Source organism: Rhinatrema bivittatum, chromosome 16, assembly GCF_901001135.1.
Source record: "Rhinatrema bivittatum chromosome 16, aRhiBiv1.1, whole genome shotgun sequence".
NCBI classification, from domain to species: Eukaryota; Metazoa; Chordata; class Amphibia; order Gymnophiona; family Rhinatrematidae; genus Rhinatrema; species Rhinatrema bivittatum.
Genome location: NC_042630.1, coordinates 51,192,855 through 51,210,282, shown reverse-complemented (window position 1 = coordinate 51,210,282; position 17,428 = coordinate 51,192,855). Strand labels below are relative to the sequence as shown.

Genomic DNA, 17,428 nt, shown 5'->3' with positions numbered 1-17,428 from the left:
TTGCTGGTCTGAGTTTAACTTATTTCATTTACGCTGATGATATTCAGTTTCTATTCCCAATTGAAAGCAATATAAAGGCCACCTTCAAGATAGTAGATATGTACTTAAAAATTATTGGTCAGCTACTTGCCCAGATGAAACTGATTTTAAACTTAGATAAATCTATTTTTATGATTTTAGATAGAAAAAATGTTAATTCAGAGAACAATGTGATCACCTTCGATAACAAAGCATGTTTTAAGTTAGTGGATGTAGCTAGGAACGTAGGGCTTTTTATGGATTATGAACTAAATTTTAAAGCTCACATATCAAAAAAAGGTAAAAGAAGGCTTTTGTAAATTAAGGATGCTTAAGCGTTTGAAACCTTTACTTTCATTTGACAATTTTAGATATGTTCTTCATGTAATGTTATTTGCGGGACTTGATTACTGTAATTCTACTATGCTAGGTCTTCCAAAAACAACCATTCATCCCCTGCAAGTTCTCCAAAACATTGCAGCTCAGATCTTAACCAATACAAGAACGAAGATTCATATTACTCTAGTATTAAAGAACTTCCATTGGCTACCAGTCAAATATAGAATAAAGCACAAAATATTATGCATTGTTCATAAGATCATATATGGTGAAAGGACGGATTGGTTGAACTCTATTATTAAATTACATATTCCTCAGTGAGACCTAAGGTCCACTAACAAAGGCCTCTTTTCAATACCCACTGTAAGATCGGCCCATCTCAGCGAGGTAAGAGATTGTGCTATCTCAGATGCAGGACCAAAACTTTGAAACAGTCTGCCACCTGATCTAAGATTACAGCATAATCTAAAGAAATTTTAAAACGACCTGAAAATGTGGTGTTTCCAACAAGCAAGAGAACAGCCGAGAGTCATGATAATTGCCAAGCATGATTTAATTTAATTGTCACTTCTTATCATTTTTAGATTTTATTGTACTTGTATCTTTTATTTTACTGTTTTTAGTTTTTAATATTTGAAAAATATTTTTAGTTTAAGAACACTGAGTTGAGTTTATTGGATTTTATTGTGCTTTTTTCTTTGCGAAACTATGTGATGCCTTTTTATTTGTATATGTAAACCGTAGACATAGAAACTTGCTTTCTGTGCAACGGTATATAAAAGCTGCATAAATAAATAAATCAGTCTGCAGGAGCTTCTAAAGAAATTGGATGTAGAAAACATGAGTGTGTACTGGCTTCTCTCTACTGTTCAAAAAATGCCTGGTGGGAATTAATAGTTAAATATACTAAGCAGGAAGAATTATAATTTAATTGGTTTTATTTTTCTTGACAATTTCAGACCAAAGCACAACCAATGAGTTTAAAGTGATACCTGCTCAGAGGCAGATCAGTGACTTTCACTGCTCACCACATATTGCAGCATCCTTAAAACTCATTGATAGCAGGAACTTAACATACTTGTAACTTCTGATGTCTTCTTCCCCTAGGACAAGTTCAATGAAATCAATAGACATGGAAAACATAACAGCAAAGACAGAATTTATTATTCTGGGACTTTCTGATAATCCCCAGCTGCAGTTTCCCCTCTTCCTGGTCTTCCTGCTCATCTACCTGATCACCCTGCTGGGGAACCTTGTGATTTTCACAGTGATCTGTGCTGACCCCCGCCTGCACACCCCCATGTACTTCTTCCTCAGTAACCTCTCTCTCACAGACATCTGCTGCACCTCCACCGTCACCCCAAAACTGCTGGAAATCTTCCTCTCAGGGAATAAGATAATTTCCTATGCTGGATGCATGGTGCAGCTCTATTTCTTAATTAGCTTTGCTCTTATTGATGCCTTCCTTCTCACTGCCATGGCTTATGATCGCTATGTCGCAGTCTGTGACCCATTGCACTATTCCCTGATTATGAATCAGAGAGCCTGTGTCCAGCTGATGGCCACTTCCTGGATCATGGGGAATCTGGTTTCTGGGACAATACTGATTTCTGTCACCCGCCTTTCATTCTGTGCCTCTAATGTGATCAATCACATCTTCTGTGAGCTCATGCCACTGTTAAAACTTTCCTGCACAGACACAGCTGGAACTGAAATTCAATTGTTTGTTGAAGCTGCATTGATATCAGTGCCTGCCTTCCTTGTGACTCTTATATCTTACATCTACATCATCTCAGCCATCCTGAGGATTCGCTCTGCAGAAGGGAAGAGTAGAGCCTTCTCCACCTGCACTTCCCACCTCACTGTAGTCTCCATATATTATTTGTCAATTTTCTCCATATATCTGAGACCCACCTCAACATACTCCCAAGAGCAGGGTAAAATCTTGTCTGTGGTCTATACAGCTGTCACCCCCATGCTGAACCCCATTATTTACAGTCTGAGGAACAAGGAAGTAAAAAATGCATTGAGGAAATTAATAGGGAAGTAGCCTATGGGAGTAGGTGGTGTATAATTCAGTGCAGGTTATCAAACGAAGGAGAATCCAGTTTCGAGCAGTGATTCATCAAGTGTCAGGTCTCAAAATGATTCTTCCTTTATATACTTTTTCTTTAATATATAATTTAACATAAATTTGTCATTTACATGAATTTAAAGCAAAGGAAATAATGATACTTACAAGCAAAATCAAATGATATTTGAGGAAAGATAAACAATACAATTGCTTATCCAGTAAGATTAGAGAAATCACATTATCAAAAATTATATACCCAAGGCAAGGTAGTACAAGATCACTATATGCTAAGTACCATCCTCTGAAGATAGCTCAGATACTGGAGCTCTATTGGACCTTTCCAAAATGAACTGCTCGAGATATATAGGATCCAAAAAAACAAATGATCTTTCCTTTAATATGGAATAAAGAAAGAACTGACAGAAGATATAATTGAAAAGAAATATACAGACCCTTTTGATTGTAGAAGGATCTGTTGTACATGATCTTGCTCACATAAGGCTGTTAGATATATATTAAAGATCATTGGTGAGAGGTTGGAACCTTGAGATACTCTACAGGAAAGCAATCGGAGTTTGAAGAAAGCTTTTCCTAAGGTGAAAATTTGGACAAAGGTTGTGAACCAGATGAGTGCAGGTCAGTCAGTTCTCTGCCATGCAAATGGCAGAGAACTGACTGGCAAGTACCCAAAACTAAGTCTATCCCATGTTACTGTTGCTAGTAATAGCAGTGGCTGTTTTCTAAGTCAACTTAATTAATAGCAGGTAATGGACTTCTCCTCTAAGAACTTATCCAATCCTTTTTTTTTTTTTAATTTTATTTTTATGCTTTTCAAAATTCACAGCAAGCCATCACTTACTTACAGAAAAAAGAAATAAATCACAATATTTTACATCCATTACATCTTGTCCAAAAGAATAACCTTATCTAATTCCAACATAACATATTGCGTTTCACACAAAAACCTTTGGGGCGGATTTTCAGAGCCCTGCTCGCCGGTGAGCCTATTTTACATAGGCCTACCGGCGCGCGCAGAGCCCCGGGACTCGCATAAGTCCCGGGGTTCTCCGAGGGGGGCGTGTCGGGGGCGGGCCCGGTCGTCGCGGCGTTTAGGGGGCGTGTCGGCAGCGTTTTGGGGGCGGGTACGGGGACGTGGCTACGGCCCGGGGCGGCCCGGGGGCGTGGACGTGTACCCGCCCCCAGGTCGCGTCCCAGCGCGCAACAGGCCCGCTGGAATTTACTTCTCCCTCCGGGAGGCGTAAATCCCCGGAGAAAGGTAAGGGGGGGGGTGTAGACAGGGCCGGGCGGGTGGGTTAGGTAGAGGAAGGGAGGGGAAGGTGAGGGGAGGGCATTAGAGGATTCCCTCCAAGGCCGCTCCGATTTCGGAGCGGCCTTGGAGGGAACGGGGGTAGGCTGCGCGGCTCGGCGCGCACCGGCTATACAGAATTCATAGCCTTGCGCGCGCCAATCCAGGATTTTAGTGGATACACGCGGCTCCGCACGTATCTACTAAAATGCAGCGTACTTTTGCTGGCGCCTGATGCACCAGCAAAAGTACGCCTATTCGCGTTTTTTGAAAATCTACCCCTATGAGTGGAGGCAGAAACCGAAGGGAAGAAAGTTAAGGAAAAACATAGCATGTATTAGCTTAATGTAGCTAAAGGTATTTATCTATTTATGATCCAAGAATTAATGTTGTAATTCTGAGGGGCAGTATTACCCTCCTAGCGTTTAAGAAAGACTTTAACTGTTCAGGATAATGGAAAGCAAAGATATCTCTCGCAGATTTAACTACACATTGCATGGATATTTTAAAACATAGGAAAAACCTAATACAAAAACTTGGGATCTCATTGCAAGAAACTCACGTCTCCTGTTCTGAGTAACAGGAGCATAATCTGGAAAAACACGTATTTTTGCCCCTCTAAACTGAGATTCAATATTCCGTAAGTAGCATTTCATAATCTCTGATAAATCTTTTTCAGATATAAAGGAAACCATTAATGTGGCGGTCTCGTAATATTCAATTGCAGAATCTTTTAGAAACTTGGTTAAGTTCCCTTCATTCACATTCATTTGCAATACATTTCTGCTCTTATTCATTACTGGAAGATAATACAATTTATTTACTAAGAGGATTTCTCTCTCTTGAAATTTCAGATTTTCAACGAAATACTTTAATGTGATAAATGGGAGCTCACCAACCATTTTAGGAAAATTTAAGAATCTTAGATTCAAGTGTCTTGAAAAATTTTCCAAATGTTCCAGTCTCTTTGATACCAAATTTATATCCTTTATAATCTTTACATTAAATTCCTGGTTTTTCTTCATTTCTGCCTCAACTGTTGCCAGCCTTGGCTTTATTTCTCCCAATTGATTTTCACATACTTCCAACTTCTGCTCTGCAATCTCCAAATTATCCTGAAAGTTACCAATCAATTTCACCAACGCTGCCATTATGTCCCATATTGCTTCTAAAGTTATTTTATCTGGCTTAACAGGCATTTGAAAACGGGGTCTTGAAATAGTCTCACCCGTTCTTAATACCGGAGATATTGCAGCCAGTTGATTTTCCCCCACTGTTGCCGAAGTCGCTCCTCTCAATGTCTCGGTGTTCTCCTCCCAAACCGGGGTTGAAGCTGGGGGCACAGAGATCGAGTTTTCTGCCCCTGCTGTTCCTGAGTTCTCTGAGTCATGCTGCAGACCTTCGGCGTTTTCTGCCCTCTGATCTCCTTCTACTGAGCCAATCACACCTACCTCGTGGGTCTGCTGCTCAGCGGTTTCCGGGCAACCGGGAAGAATTGCAATTTCGGGCTTCCTAGGATCCGGGGGACTTAAGCTGACTTCTCCAGGGGAGTCCAGTGCTTCCTCAATGGCTCCCTCAGCTTCCTCCTCCCATCTCAGGTACCTTAGCAGACGCATATGATGTTATTAAACGTTGTGCGGCCATAAGCTCCGCATCAGAAGGATAGATGCGGAGTTTGCCCTTCCATTTTGCCCGCATTTTTGCTGAAAAAAATTTGCAAGTATAGGGAGCTCAACGAATATACGTCTGCCTACGCTGCCATCTTGCCTCCCTTATCCATACCATTACTAAAGAAACCAAACGCTTGCCCATCAGACCCAGCTAATTTTAGACCCATCGCAAACTTACCACTTATCGCAAAACTGATGGAAAAAATTGTCAACAAGCAACTGTCAGATTATCTGGAAGATCATAACATTCTATCCCCAGCCCAATATGGATTCCGAAAACACCTAAACACCGAATCGCTCTTACTATCTCTCACTGACACAATCCTCGTTAATCTGGAGAATAAACAATCTTACCTGCTCATTCTTTTGGATCTTTCCGCTGCATTTGATACGGTAAAACACTCTACTCTAATAGACCAACTAGCCAACATAGGGATCAAAGGCACAGCCCTTAGATGGTTTCATTCCTTCTTAAGCAACAGATACTACAAACTAAGGATAAACAACAAAGAATCGCACCCAATCCTGACAGAGCAAGGAGTCCCACAAGGATCATCACTTTCACCCACCCTCTTCAATATCTACCTCCTCCCTCTCTGCCATCTACTCTCAAACCTTAAGCTTACCCATTACCTCTATGCAGACGACATACAAATCCTCCTTCCGATCACAGAATCCCTTCAAAAAACCATCACGTACTGGAACGAATGCCTACAGCCCATCAAAAACCTACTCTCAAGCCTTAACTTAGTATTAAATGCTAATAAAACCGAAATGCTCATTGTCTCCCAGGATCCACGCACAATCTCTTCCAGCCTTTCTCTACCTAACACAAACAACTCGTTCTCATCTGACGTCAGAGACCATGGAGCATGGCTAGATAATCATCTAAACCTAAAAAAGTTTGTAAACAATACTACAAAGGACTGCTTTTACAAACTGCAAGTCCTTAAAAAACTTAAACCCCTCCTTCACTTCTCCGACTTCAGGCTAGTACTGCAATCCATCATTCTTTCCAAGCTCGACTACTGCAACTCCCTGCTACTAGGTATTCCCGCCAACACTATCAAGCCATTACAGATGGTTCAGAATTCAGCGGCTAGAATTCTAACTAGCACTAACAAAAAAGACCATATCACCCCAATCCTTCGGAGCTTACATTGGCTCCCCATTAAACAAAGGATACTCTATAAGGTATTCACTATCATCCACAAAGCGACAAACAATCTAGCCCCCATCACATTAAGCTCTCAACTCCAACCGCACACTTCCTCCAGACCAATCAGAAGCGCATACAGAGGAACACTGCATGCTCCGCAAATAAAATCATCATTGAGCAAACGTGCGCTATCTTCAGCAGGCCCACACCAGTGGAACACCCTTCCCCCAGATCTTAGACTAGAACCCAGTTATCAAGAATTCAAAAAAAGACTGAAAACTTTTCTCTTCCAACAAGCTTTCCCAGACGCTTAATCTTACTATGACTGACAGACTTCCATCCCTTAACTATGGACACTGTATAAAGTACTACTTTTAAGAATCTGCAACTGGACTATTATCTGTGAGCTCAAAAATTCACTTTAAAAAAAAAAAAAAAAAAATTCACTTTATTTCATATATATATTAGGCATTGCCTATATTTATATTTATTGCTACGTTAAATAGTTATACTTCTTATATAAAATATTATATTTCTTTATTTATTACCAGTTAAAATATTATCACTTTATTTAGCACTATGTTAAATTGTCAACCAGTTATACTGTTCCATATGTTATACGGTTCCATGTAAAGCTCCGCTATCTGTTGAGCAGTTCTTCGTTTTATGTAAACCGGAGTGATTTGTAGTCTCTACTAGAACTTCGGTATATAAAAATTAAAAATAAATAAAAAATAATCCAATCCTTTTTAAACACAGCTACACTAACTGAACTAACCACATCCTCTGGCAACAAATTCCAGAGTTTAATTGTGCATTGAGTGAAAAAGAACTTTCTCCGATAAGTTTAAAATGTGCCACATGCCAACTTCATGGAGTGTACCTTAGTCATTCTATTATCCTTGTCCACCTTCCACCCACTCTAAACAGAAGACATGGACATCCTGCTCAATACTCTCAGACCAATCATATCCTTGGAGGATCTCTTTCTCTCCTGGCTCATTAACCAAGTTAAAAACAGTCTATTCTACTAGCACCCAGTCTCAAACCTCCATTTTCTCTGTAAAATTATAGAAAAAGTTATTCTATTGCAACTATCCAATCACTTCCACAAGACGGATGCCCTTGATCCCATCCAATCAGGCTTAAGGTCATTACACACCACAGTACCAAGCATGGTAGATTAATTCTGACTCTTTAATATATATCTAACTAGGGAAAGCCAGCCTTACTCATCCTCCTAGACATCTCAACAGCATTTGACATAGCTGACCACAATGTCCTTCTCACCCAACTGCATGGCTTAAGGAGCGTGATAGGAAGGTCTGATTTGCCTGTGAGTTACATACAGTGTTGCCGATGCCTCAAATTTTAGAGCCCAACCACTTACAAAATCTAGCCCAAAGGTAGCCCAAAACTAAAAAGTTTTAAAAATATTTTTTATTATGCAAAACTGTATACAAATCCCTGCACTGCATGCAGACAAATTGACAAAAATAATAATGTATAGAAAAAATTATAAAAATAATGCTAGAAATACCTAAAAATCGAGGTGGCAGGGTTCATATCCCGTCCAGGAGATCAGAATGGCAGATATCACAAAGAGAAAGGCTAATCCTGGTAATACGGACCCTAGAATTATAGCTGCAGGGAAAGAACAAAAAGAAAACACAGGACAGGAAGGAGCACCACAAAAAGGATGACAGGGCCCTGGGACAGAGCTCTAGAAAGAAGGGAGGGTCAGAAATTCTATAACCCCACCCTGACTATTTCATTAAATAAGGTAGGTCCCATGAGCTAAATAAAATAAACAAAGAAGGCAGACACTTACACTGTCTGCATGGACTGTAGTGTAAACCACATGTCCATGTATGCAGAAAGTGTAAAACAAGGACTGGCTCAACTATATACAGGAAATGAACAACTGTAGGCAAATTCTGCTCTGTGCAAAACATCTGCACAATATTTGCTCAATTGTCACTCGACATTTGTTTGAATCAACTCTGTTTCTACAACCCAAGCACATTCTTAAACTTTAATGGAGAATTAAAGAAAGGCACCACCTTTTAGTGTAGGTTAGAAAATCAAACCAAGACTTGGGGAAACAAATTTCAGTTTTTAAATGCCCAGTTTTACTGATGGCCGTACTGGGTGGCCCAAGATCCCTAAGTAGGCAAAGAGCTGGAAGAGATGCCATACAATTACATAACTTGTCCAGCTGAGCCAAGTCCTATAATTTTCTTTCCCACTGCCCTGTATTATGAAAAATAAGATTAGGGAACTGAGGACTAATCCTGTAACTGAAAAAGGCCAGACATGTCCCACAGCTGCTCACAAAAATAGCCCAATTGCGTGTGAAAACCATGCATCTGGAAACACTGGTTACAACCCTATTTGACATCATTCCTTTAAAGATAGTGGGGCGGATTTTAAAAGCCCTGTGCGCGTAAATCCTTCCGGATTTACGCGCGCAGGGCACTCGCGCGCCAGCGCACCTATTTTGCATAGGCCGCCGGTGCGCGTAAAGCCCCGGGATGCGCGTAAGTCCCGGGGCTTTCGAAAAGGGGCGTATCGGGGCGTGGCCGGAGTGACGCGGTGTTTTGGGGGCGGCGACGAGCGTGATGCGGCATTTCGGGGGCGGCGACGCGGGCGTGATTTCGGCCTGGGGGAGTTCCGGGAGCATGGCCGTGGCCTCCGGACCAGCCCCCGGGACCGGAACACGGAGCGGGGCTGCCGGCCGGCGCGCACAAAGTTACGCCTGCTTTCAGCAGGCGTAACTTTGCCAACAAAGGTAAGGGGCGGGTTTAGATAGGGCCGGGGGGGTGGGTTAGGTAGGGGAAGGGAGGTGAAGGTGGGGGGAGGGCAAAGGAAAGTTCCCTCCGAGGCCGCTCCAAAATCGGAGCGGCCTCGGAGGAAACAGGCAGCACGCGCTCGGCTCGGCGCGCGCAGGTTGCACAAATGTGCACCCCCTTGCGCGCGCCGACCCCGCGCGCAAGGTACTTTTGTTCGCACCTGGTGCGCGAACAAAAGTACGCGATCGCGCAATTTTTTTAAATCTACCCCACAATGTAATAGGACAAGGGCTGTCAAATTCCAGTGCTCACAAGCAACAAACAGGCCAGGTATTCAGGATATCCACAATACATATACATGAGCTAGATTTGCATACCATGGAGGCTGTGTATGCAAATCTATCTCATTGTGGATATCCTGAAAAACCGGCCTGTTATGGCTCCTGAGGACTGGAGTTGGCCATCTCTGCAATTGAATATCACTCCTGTGAGTTACAGCCGAATGTGACATTAATCCTCTGCGTGAAAAGCCAATGTGATATTTCTCCTACGACATCAGTCCTGTAAGACAGAACTATTTGTGACATCACGTCTGTGACTTAAAAGCTTTTGCCACAACCTTAAGAATTATTAAGTATCCAAAAACATTAGATTCCAGAGATCAAGATGTGATTTTTGTTTTCTGGAGCTGAGGCCAGCAGGCATGAGGAGAACTGGTATCTTCTAATGTCTGCAGTGCTTTCATAAACTTCTCAGTAAATGCAGAAAGTAATCTGAATCAGATCAGCATTAGCCAAGCCTTTGGAGGAAGATTATATTGTTGGGTCTGGGGAAGTGTTTAGACTCTGGGGAAGGGCTGATCCTGTGAATTCAGCTGATTGCTGTGTTTGGGATCAGGAAGGAATATTTTTTCACTGTAGTGTGGAACTGGATTATGACATAAAGTCTGTCAGAGGACTGAAAGATCAGGCTTGATGGACGTCAGTCATCTTTTTGTCTAACCAGCTCCATGAATCCTTATCTATTTGCTGCTTTCTCTGTTTTGAGTGATTTATTCTCAGCCTTTAATAAAGCTCCTTATATTTGTCATCATTACATACTGTATACGTCCCTTTTACACTATTTGATAAACCTCCAGCCACTGAAATTTCTGCATACCATGGCAAATATTATACTTCTGTCTTAAGAACATAAGAACATGAGAAAATGCCATACTGGGTCAGACCAAGGGTCCATCAAGCCCAGCATCCTGTCTCACCATGGAGCGATAAAGAGGCATTATGACATTTTCCGTTTTATTCACCATTCCCTTTCTAATAATTCCCAACATTCTGTTTGCTTTTTTGACTGCCGCAGCACACTGCACCGACGATTTCAGTGTGTTATCCACTATGACACCTAGATCTCTTTCTTGGGTTGTAGCACCTAATATGGAACCCAACATTGTGTAATTATAGCATGGGTTATTTTTCCCTATATGCATCACCTTGCACTTATCCACTTATCCTATATGCATCACCATGCACTTATCCACTTCCAGCTTGGTTCCCTACTGGTAGGACCAAAATCTGCCTGAAACAACCAGGTTTTTACTCTATTTCCTGTCTGCTTTCTATTTTCCCTTTCCTTCTATGCTTGACTCCTTTCTTCATTCAACTCTCTCAACTGTCTCTCTATTCTCCACCTTTCTCTGTTTTTCTTTTCTCTCACATTTTACATCTTTCATCTCTTCATTTCCCAAGCTTCCACGTCCCTTGTCTCATAAGAACATAAGAACATAAGAAAATGCCATACTGGATCAGACCAAGGGTCCATCAAGCCCAGCATCCTGTTTCCAACAGTGGCCAATCCAGGCCATAAGAACCTGGCAAGTACCCAAAAACAGTCTATTCCATGTTACCATTGCTAATGGCAGTGGCTATTCTCTAAGTGAACTTAATAGCAGGTAATGGACTTCTCCTCCAAGAACGTATCCAATCCTTTTTTAAACACAGCCATACTAACTGCACTAACCACATCCTCTGGCAACAAATTCCAGAGTTTAATTGTGCGTTGAGTAAAAAAGAACTTTCTCCGATTAGTTTTAAATGTGCCCCATGCTAACTTCATGGAGTGCCCCCTAGTCTTTCTACTATCCGAAAGAGTAAATAACTGATTCACATCGACCCGTTCTAGACCTCTCATGATTTTAAACACCTTTATCATACCCCCCCCCCCCTCAGTCGTCTCTTCTTCAAGCTGAAAAGTCCTAACCTCTTTAGTCTTTCCTTGTAGGGGAGTTGTTCCATTCCCCTTATCATTTTGGTAGCCCTTCTCTGTACCTTCTCCATCACAATTATATCTTTTTTGAGATGCGGCGACCAGAATTGTACACAGTATTCAAGGTGCGGTCTCACCATGGAGCGATACAGAGGCATTATGATATTTTCCGTTTTGTTCACCATTCCCTTTCTAATAATTCCCAACATTCTGTTTGCTTTTTTGACTGCCGCAGCACACTGTACCGATGATTTCAATGTGTTATCCACTATGACACCTAGATCTCTTTCTTGGGTTGTAGCACCTAATATGGAACCTAACATTGTGTAACTATATTATGGGTTATTTTTCCCTATATGCATCACCTTGCACTTATCCACATTAAATTTCATCTGCCATTTTTATGCCCAATTTTCCAGTCTCACAAGGTCTTCCTGCAATTTATCACAATCTGCTTGTGATTTAACTACTCTGAACAATTTTGTGTCATCTGCAAATTTGATTATCTCACTCGTCGTATTTCTTTCCAGATCATTTATAAATATATTGAAAAGTAAGGGTCCCAGTACAGATCCCTGAGGCACTCCACTGTCCACTCCCTTCCACTGAGAAAATTGCCCATTTAATCCTACTCTCTGTTTCCTGTCTTTTAGCCAGTTTGCAATCCACGAAAGGACATCGCCACCTATCCCATGACTTTTTACTTTTCCTGGAAGCCTCTCATAAGGAACTTTGTCAAACACCTTCTGAAAATCCAAGTATACTACATCTATCGGTTCACCCTTATCCACATGTTTATTAACTCCTTCAAAAATGTGAAGCAGATTTGTGAGGCAAGACTTGCCCTGGGTAAAGCCATGCTGACTTTGTTCCATTAAACCATGTCTTTCTATATGTTCTGTGATTTTGATGTTTAGAACACTTTCCTCTATTTTTCCTGCCACTGAAGTCAGGCTAACCGGTCTGTAGTTTCCCCGATAGCCCCTGGAGCCCTTTTTAAATATTGGGGTTACATTTGCTATCCTCCAGTCTTCAGGTACAATGGATGATTTTAATGATAAGTTACAAATTTTTACTAATAGGTCTGAAATTTCATTTTTTAGTTCCTTCAGAACTCTGGGGTGTATACCATCCGGTCCAGGTGATTTACTACTCTTCAGTTTGTCAATCAGGCCTACCACATCTTCTAGGCTCACCATGATTTGATTCAGTCCATCTGAATCATTACCCATGAAAACCTTCTCCAGTACGGGTATCTCCCCAACATCCTCTTCAGTAAACACCGAAGCAAAGAAATCATTTAATCTTTCCGCGATGGCCTTATCTTCTCTAAGTGCCCCTTTAACCCCTCGATCATCTAACGGTCCAACTGACTCCCTCACAGGCTTTCTGCTTCGGATATATTTTAAAAAGTTTTTTCTGTGAGTTTTTGCCTCTACAGCCAACTTCTTTTCAAATTCTCTCTTAGCCTGTCTTACCAATGTCTTACATTTAACTTGCCAACGCTTATGCAGTATCCTATTTTCTTCTGTTGGATCCTTCTTCCAATTTTTGAATGAAGATCTTTTGGCTAAAATAGCTCTTTCACCTCCCCTTTTAACCATGCCGGTAATTGTTTTGCCTTCTTTCCACCTTTCTTAATGTGTGGAATACATCTGGACTGTGCTTCTAGAATGGAATTTTTTAACACTGACCATGCCTCTTGGACATTTTTTACTTTTTTAACTGCTCCTTTCAGTTTTTTCTAACAATTTTTCTCATTTTATCAAAGTTTCCCTTTTGAAAGTTTAGCACGAGAGCCTTGGATTTGCACACTGTTTCTTTTCCAGTCATTAAATCAAATTTGATCATATTATGATCACTATTGCCAAGCGGCCCCACCACCGTTACCTCTCTCACCAAGTCAGGTGCTCCACTGAGAATTAGATCTCTCAGGTGTCAGCCTCTCTCTTGTGGCAACTGGAAAGCAACTATCACAAGCACGGGAGAAGTGGGAGTCAGGAGAAGCAATAGACTATTAGACTAATTTCCAATCAGGAAATGCATGTGATAAACCAGGAGACAAAAGAATGAAAGGACATGTGTTGCAGCATAATTGATGCAGCCCGAGGGTGAGCTTCTGAGGCCTACACCAGCAGCTGGTGAACTTGTCCTGCAACAGGAAAGTCTTCCTCTTCATCTTTACCAGATGCCTCCTTCTCAAGTTGAGCCCTTGAGTTCTGGTGGCTGGAAGGTCTTAGATGGGTCTCTAAATTGGTGACGATAACAGAAGACCAAGAGCATTCCACTCATTCACCACCCATAGACTATTCAGTTATCTACTTAGCTGAATAAGCGACTTATCTGATTAAGTGGTAGCTGCTGAACATAGCTGAATATTCCACGGCCACCACTTAGCTGGATAAATCCTTCTTATCTGGCTATTTATTTATTTATTTATTTAACAGTTTTATATACCGAAGTTCTAGCAACAAAGTTACTAATCAATTCGGTTTACATTGTAACAATAAAATTGACAGAATGTAGAATAATGTCTTACAGAGAACAGGGAAGATTTAACTTGGAAAAATAAAATAAAATAACTTAATGAGAACAATAAATAACTTCAACGGAGTAAGGAGAGTACAATTTAAACAACAAAATAATTTAGGAGAATATATGTTCGGAATTGAATGAGTTGGGCCTGAGGTCGAATATTGAAAAGATCAGAATAGTTATTGGGATTAGGAGAATGCTTGATTAAACAACCAAGTCTTGAGTCTCTTTTTAACGGTGGGAGTCGATTGTTCCAATCTCAGGTCAGGAGGGAGAGAGTTCCAGAGTTTAGGTCCAGCGGTGGAAAGAGCTCTTTTACTAAGAGAAGTTTTGAGCGGATGGGCCTTAAGCGTGCCTCTCTGGGCTAGCCTCGTTGGACGGGAAGAGGTGTGAAGTTGTAAAGGGATGGTGAGTTCAATTGGAGAAGAGTTTTTGATGACTTTGTGGATTATTGTTATGGTTTTATAGAAGATTCTCTGATTGATGGGGAGCCAGTGAAGGTTCTTTAAGATGGGTGTAATATGTTCCCTTTTGTTGGATTTGGTTAGAATCCTCGCAGTGGCATTTTGTAATAATTGTAGAGGTTTCAAAGTGTTAGCGGGTAGACCAAGCAGTAAAGAGTTACAATAATCTATTTTCGAGAATATTATTGTTTGTAGAACATATCTGAAGTCATGGAAATATAATAGGGGTCTTAGTCTCTTTAATAATTGAAGTTTAAAGAAGCAATCCTTTATGATGTTATTGATGAAAGTTTTGTAGTTCAGCAGATTGTCCATGGTGACCCCAAGATTTCTGACCTGGGTGGAGAAGGCTGGAGGAGAAAAGGAGTGTGTGTTGAGTGAGGAATGGTTGCCATCTGGAGTGATGAGCAGAAATTCTGTCTTATTGGAGTTAAGTATCAAATTAAGCTTTGTTAGGAGATTGTTGATGGAAAGTAGACAGGAATTCCAGAATTGTAAGGTGTTTTGTAATGAATATTTGATTGGGATAAGGATTTGGACGTCATCTGCATAAATAAAATGCGTAAGATTAAGATTGGAAAGGAGCTGACATAGGGGGAGAAGATAAATGTTAAATAATGTAGGAGATAAAGATGAACCTTGTGGGACTCCCATGGTGGATCTGAAAGGAGGTGATTCTTTACTATTAATTTTGACTTTGTAAAATCTATTTTGGAGGAAAGATGAGAACCATTTGAGTGCTGTGTTTTTTATGCCAATCTCTGATAGACGATCTAAGAGGAAATCATGGTTCACCGTATCGAAGGCTGAAGATAAGTCGAGAAGAATGAGGAGGCAGGAATGTTTTTTCTCTAGGTTCAAGAGAATATTGTCTGATAGAGATAGAAGGAGGGATTCAGTACTTCTAGATTTACGGAAACCAAGTTGAGATGATGAAAGGAGGTTTTTGTTTTCCAGGTATTCGGAAAGTTGTTTATTGACTAATTTTTCCATGATTTTAGAGATGATTGGAAGATTAGCTATAGGGCGGAAGTTGGCTGGATTATCTGGAGAGAGATTTGGTTTTTTTAGCAAAGGTTTCAGAATGGCGAGTTTGAGTGGGGTAGGAACGAGACCTTGTGATAAGGAGGCATTGATGATCTGTGATAGAGGATAAGAGATGTCTTTGGCAATTGAGATAAGGAGATTAGCTGGAATTACATCTAGTGGGTGGGAGGAAGGTTTGAGTCTTTTTAGAACATTTTCAATTTCCAACGAGGAGACCGGTTCAAGGATCTCAAGGCTTGCAGTGATTTGTGGAGGGGAGGAGAGTGGATGAGGAGGAGAAGAGGCTTTCTTTATCTTGAGAGGGTCCAGGAGGTTAGGGATTTTGTTCTTGAAATAGGTGGCGAGTTCTGCGGCTTTACTTACTGCTTTGTCGTCTGGGAATGAGAAAGCGGGTTGTTTGGTGAGTGATGTCACTAAAGCGAAGAGGGCTTTAGGATCGAATATGAAGTTATGAATTTTCTGAGCGTAGAAGTCCTTTTTTATCCGAAGAAGGGAGATCCTGTATTGATGCATTAGAGTTTTATAGGCTATGAGGTTTGTAGCTGAAGGATTACTGCGCCAGATCTTTTCTTTGTGCCTAAGATCACGTTTAACAGATTTGAGATTTGGAGTATACCAAGGTTTTTTAGGATCTTTGTTGCTTTGAATGATTTTGGTGATTAGTGGGCAAGTAAGGTCTGCAATAATAAAAATAAAATAATAAAAATTTAGTGCTAAATACACTTTCAAAATCGAGTCATCTGTTTCCATTCTGTTTATCCAGGTCTCTGTGAAGACAACCCTCAGGGTTCTTTCCCCTAAAAAAATAATCAAAAGTGGGACTGCTTAGACAAGGATGTCCTACACAGCACAATTCATGAAGAAAACCCAACTAGGAATCCATGCCCTAAAATGGTGACAGGGCTTTAAGAAGGCTCAGACAAACACCATCTCTTTTGTGCACAAGGAAGATGTTGCACTCGGGAGTGGACCCTTGTCCTGGAGCAGTGGAGAACGGCTCCCTGGTAGGGACCAGGAAGCACCTGCACCCAGGGGGCGGAGCACTGGAGGAGACAGAGGCTTGGATGAGCTTCCCCACTGGAAGCCCACGGTCCCCCCGGGTGGAGCCCGTAGGGACCCGGGCTGCTTGGACTTAGATGTGCCTTGCAGGGTCTCCTGGAGAGGTAGTAGACAGGTGTACCAATGGACAGCAATGGAGCGCGGTTGGACTCAAGACTGTAGGTCAGATGGAGCAAGGAGGACCAGAACAGCGTAGGCGATCACAAGGCAAGGGACAGAGCCAGAATCAGGAGACTTGGTCAGTCAGGCAGAGGTCAGAATTCAAGGGTCAGTCTGAGGAGTGGTCAACAAGGCAGAGGTCAGAATCTGAGGTTCAGTCTGAGGAGTAGTCAACAAGGCAGAGGTCAGGTTCCGGAGGTCAGACAAGGTCACAAGGCAGGCAGAGGTCAGGACGCAGGCAGTAGATAGGAAGGTCAAGGAATAGGCCGAGGTCAGTACCAGAGAGACAGTCCGAGGGTACTACCTGGGAGACAAACAGACAGACGCAGGAACAGAGGGATGCTGGAACAGTAGGATGCAGGGACAAGGCCTGGGACAAGGCTGGAACAAGACTGGAACAAGGCTTAGAACGCAGTGACAATCTAGCACACAATACAATGCCGACCCGATTGCCAAGGCAAGGAAGTGCAGACAGGAACTTCCTTAATTAGTTCCTTCAATCAGGAAGCACCGTGGAGCTAGGACCCGCCCCTGGCCCTACAAGAGG

At 41.7% G+C, this 17,428-nt stretch overlaps 1 protein-coding gene across 1 annotated transcript; it reads left to right on the top strand.

The window, feature by feature from the left end:
* The first annotated feature begins 1,489 nt into the window (after positions 1-1,489).
* On the top strand, positions 1,490-2,407 carry LOC115077664 (olfactory receptor 1L4-like). Its single transcript, XM_029579960.1, has one exon. It carries the CDS (start codon positions 1,490-1,492, stop codon positions 2,405-2,407), a length of 918 nt encoding a protein of 305 aa, XP_029435820.1.
* Positions 2,408-17,428: the final 15,021 nt, after the last annotated feature.

What these genes read in the sequence shown, in the direction of transcription:
- LOC115077664 (XM_029579960.1), top strand. Translation starts at nt 1,490, where the DNA reads ATGGAAAACATAACAGCAAAGACAGAATTTATTATTCTGGGACTTTCT.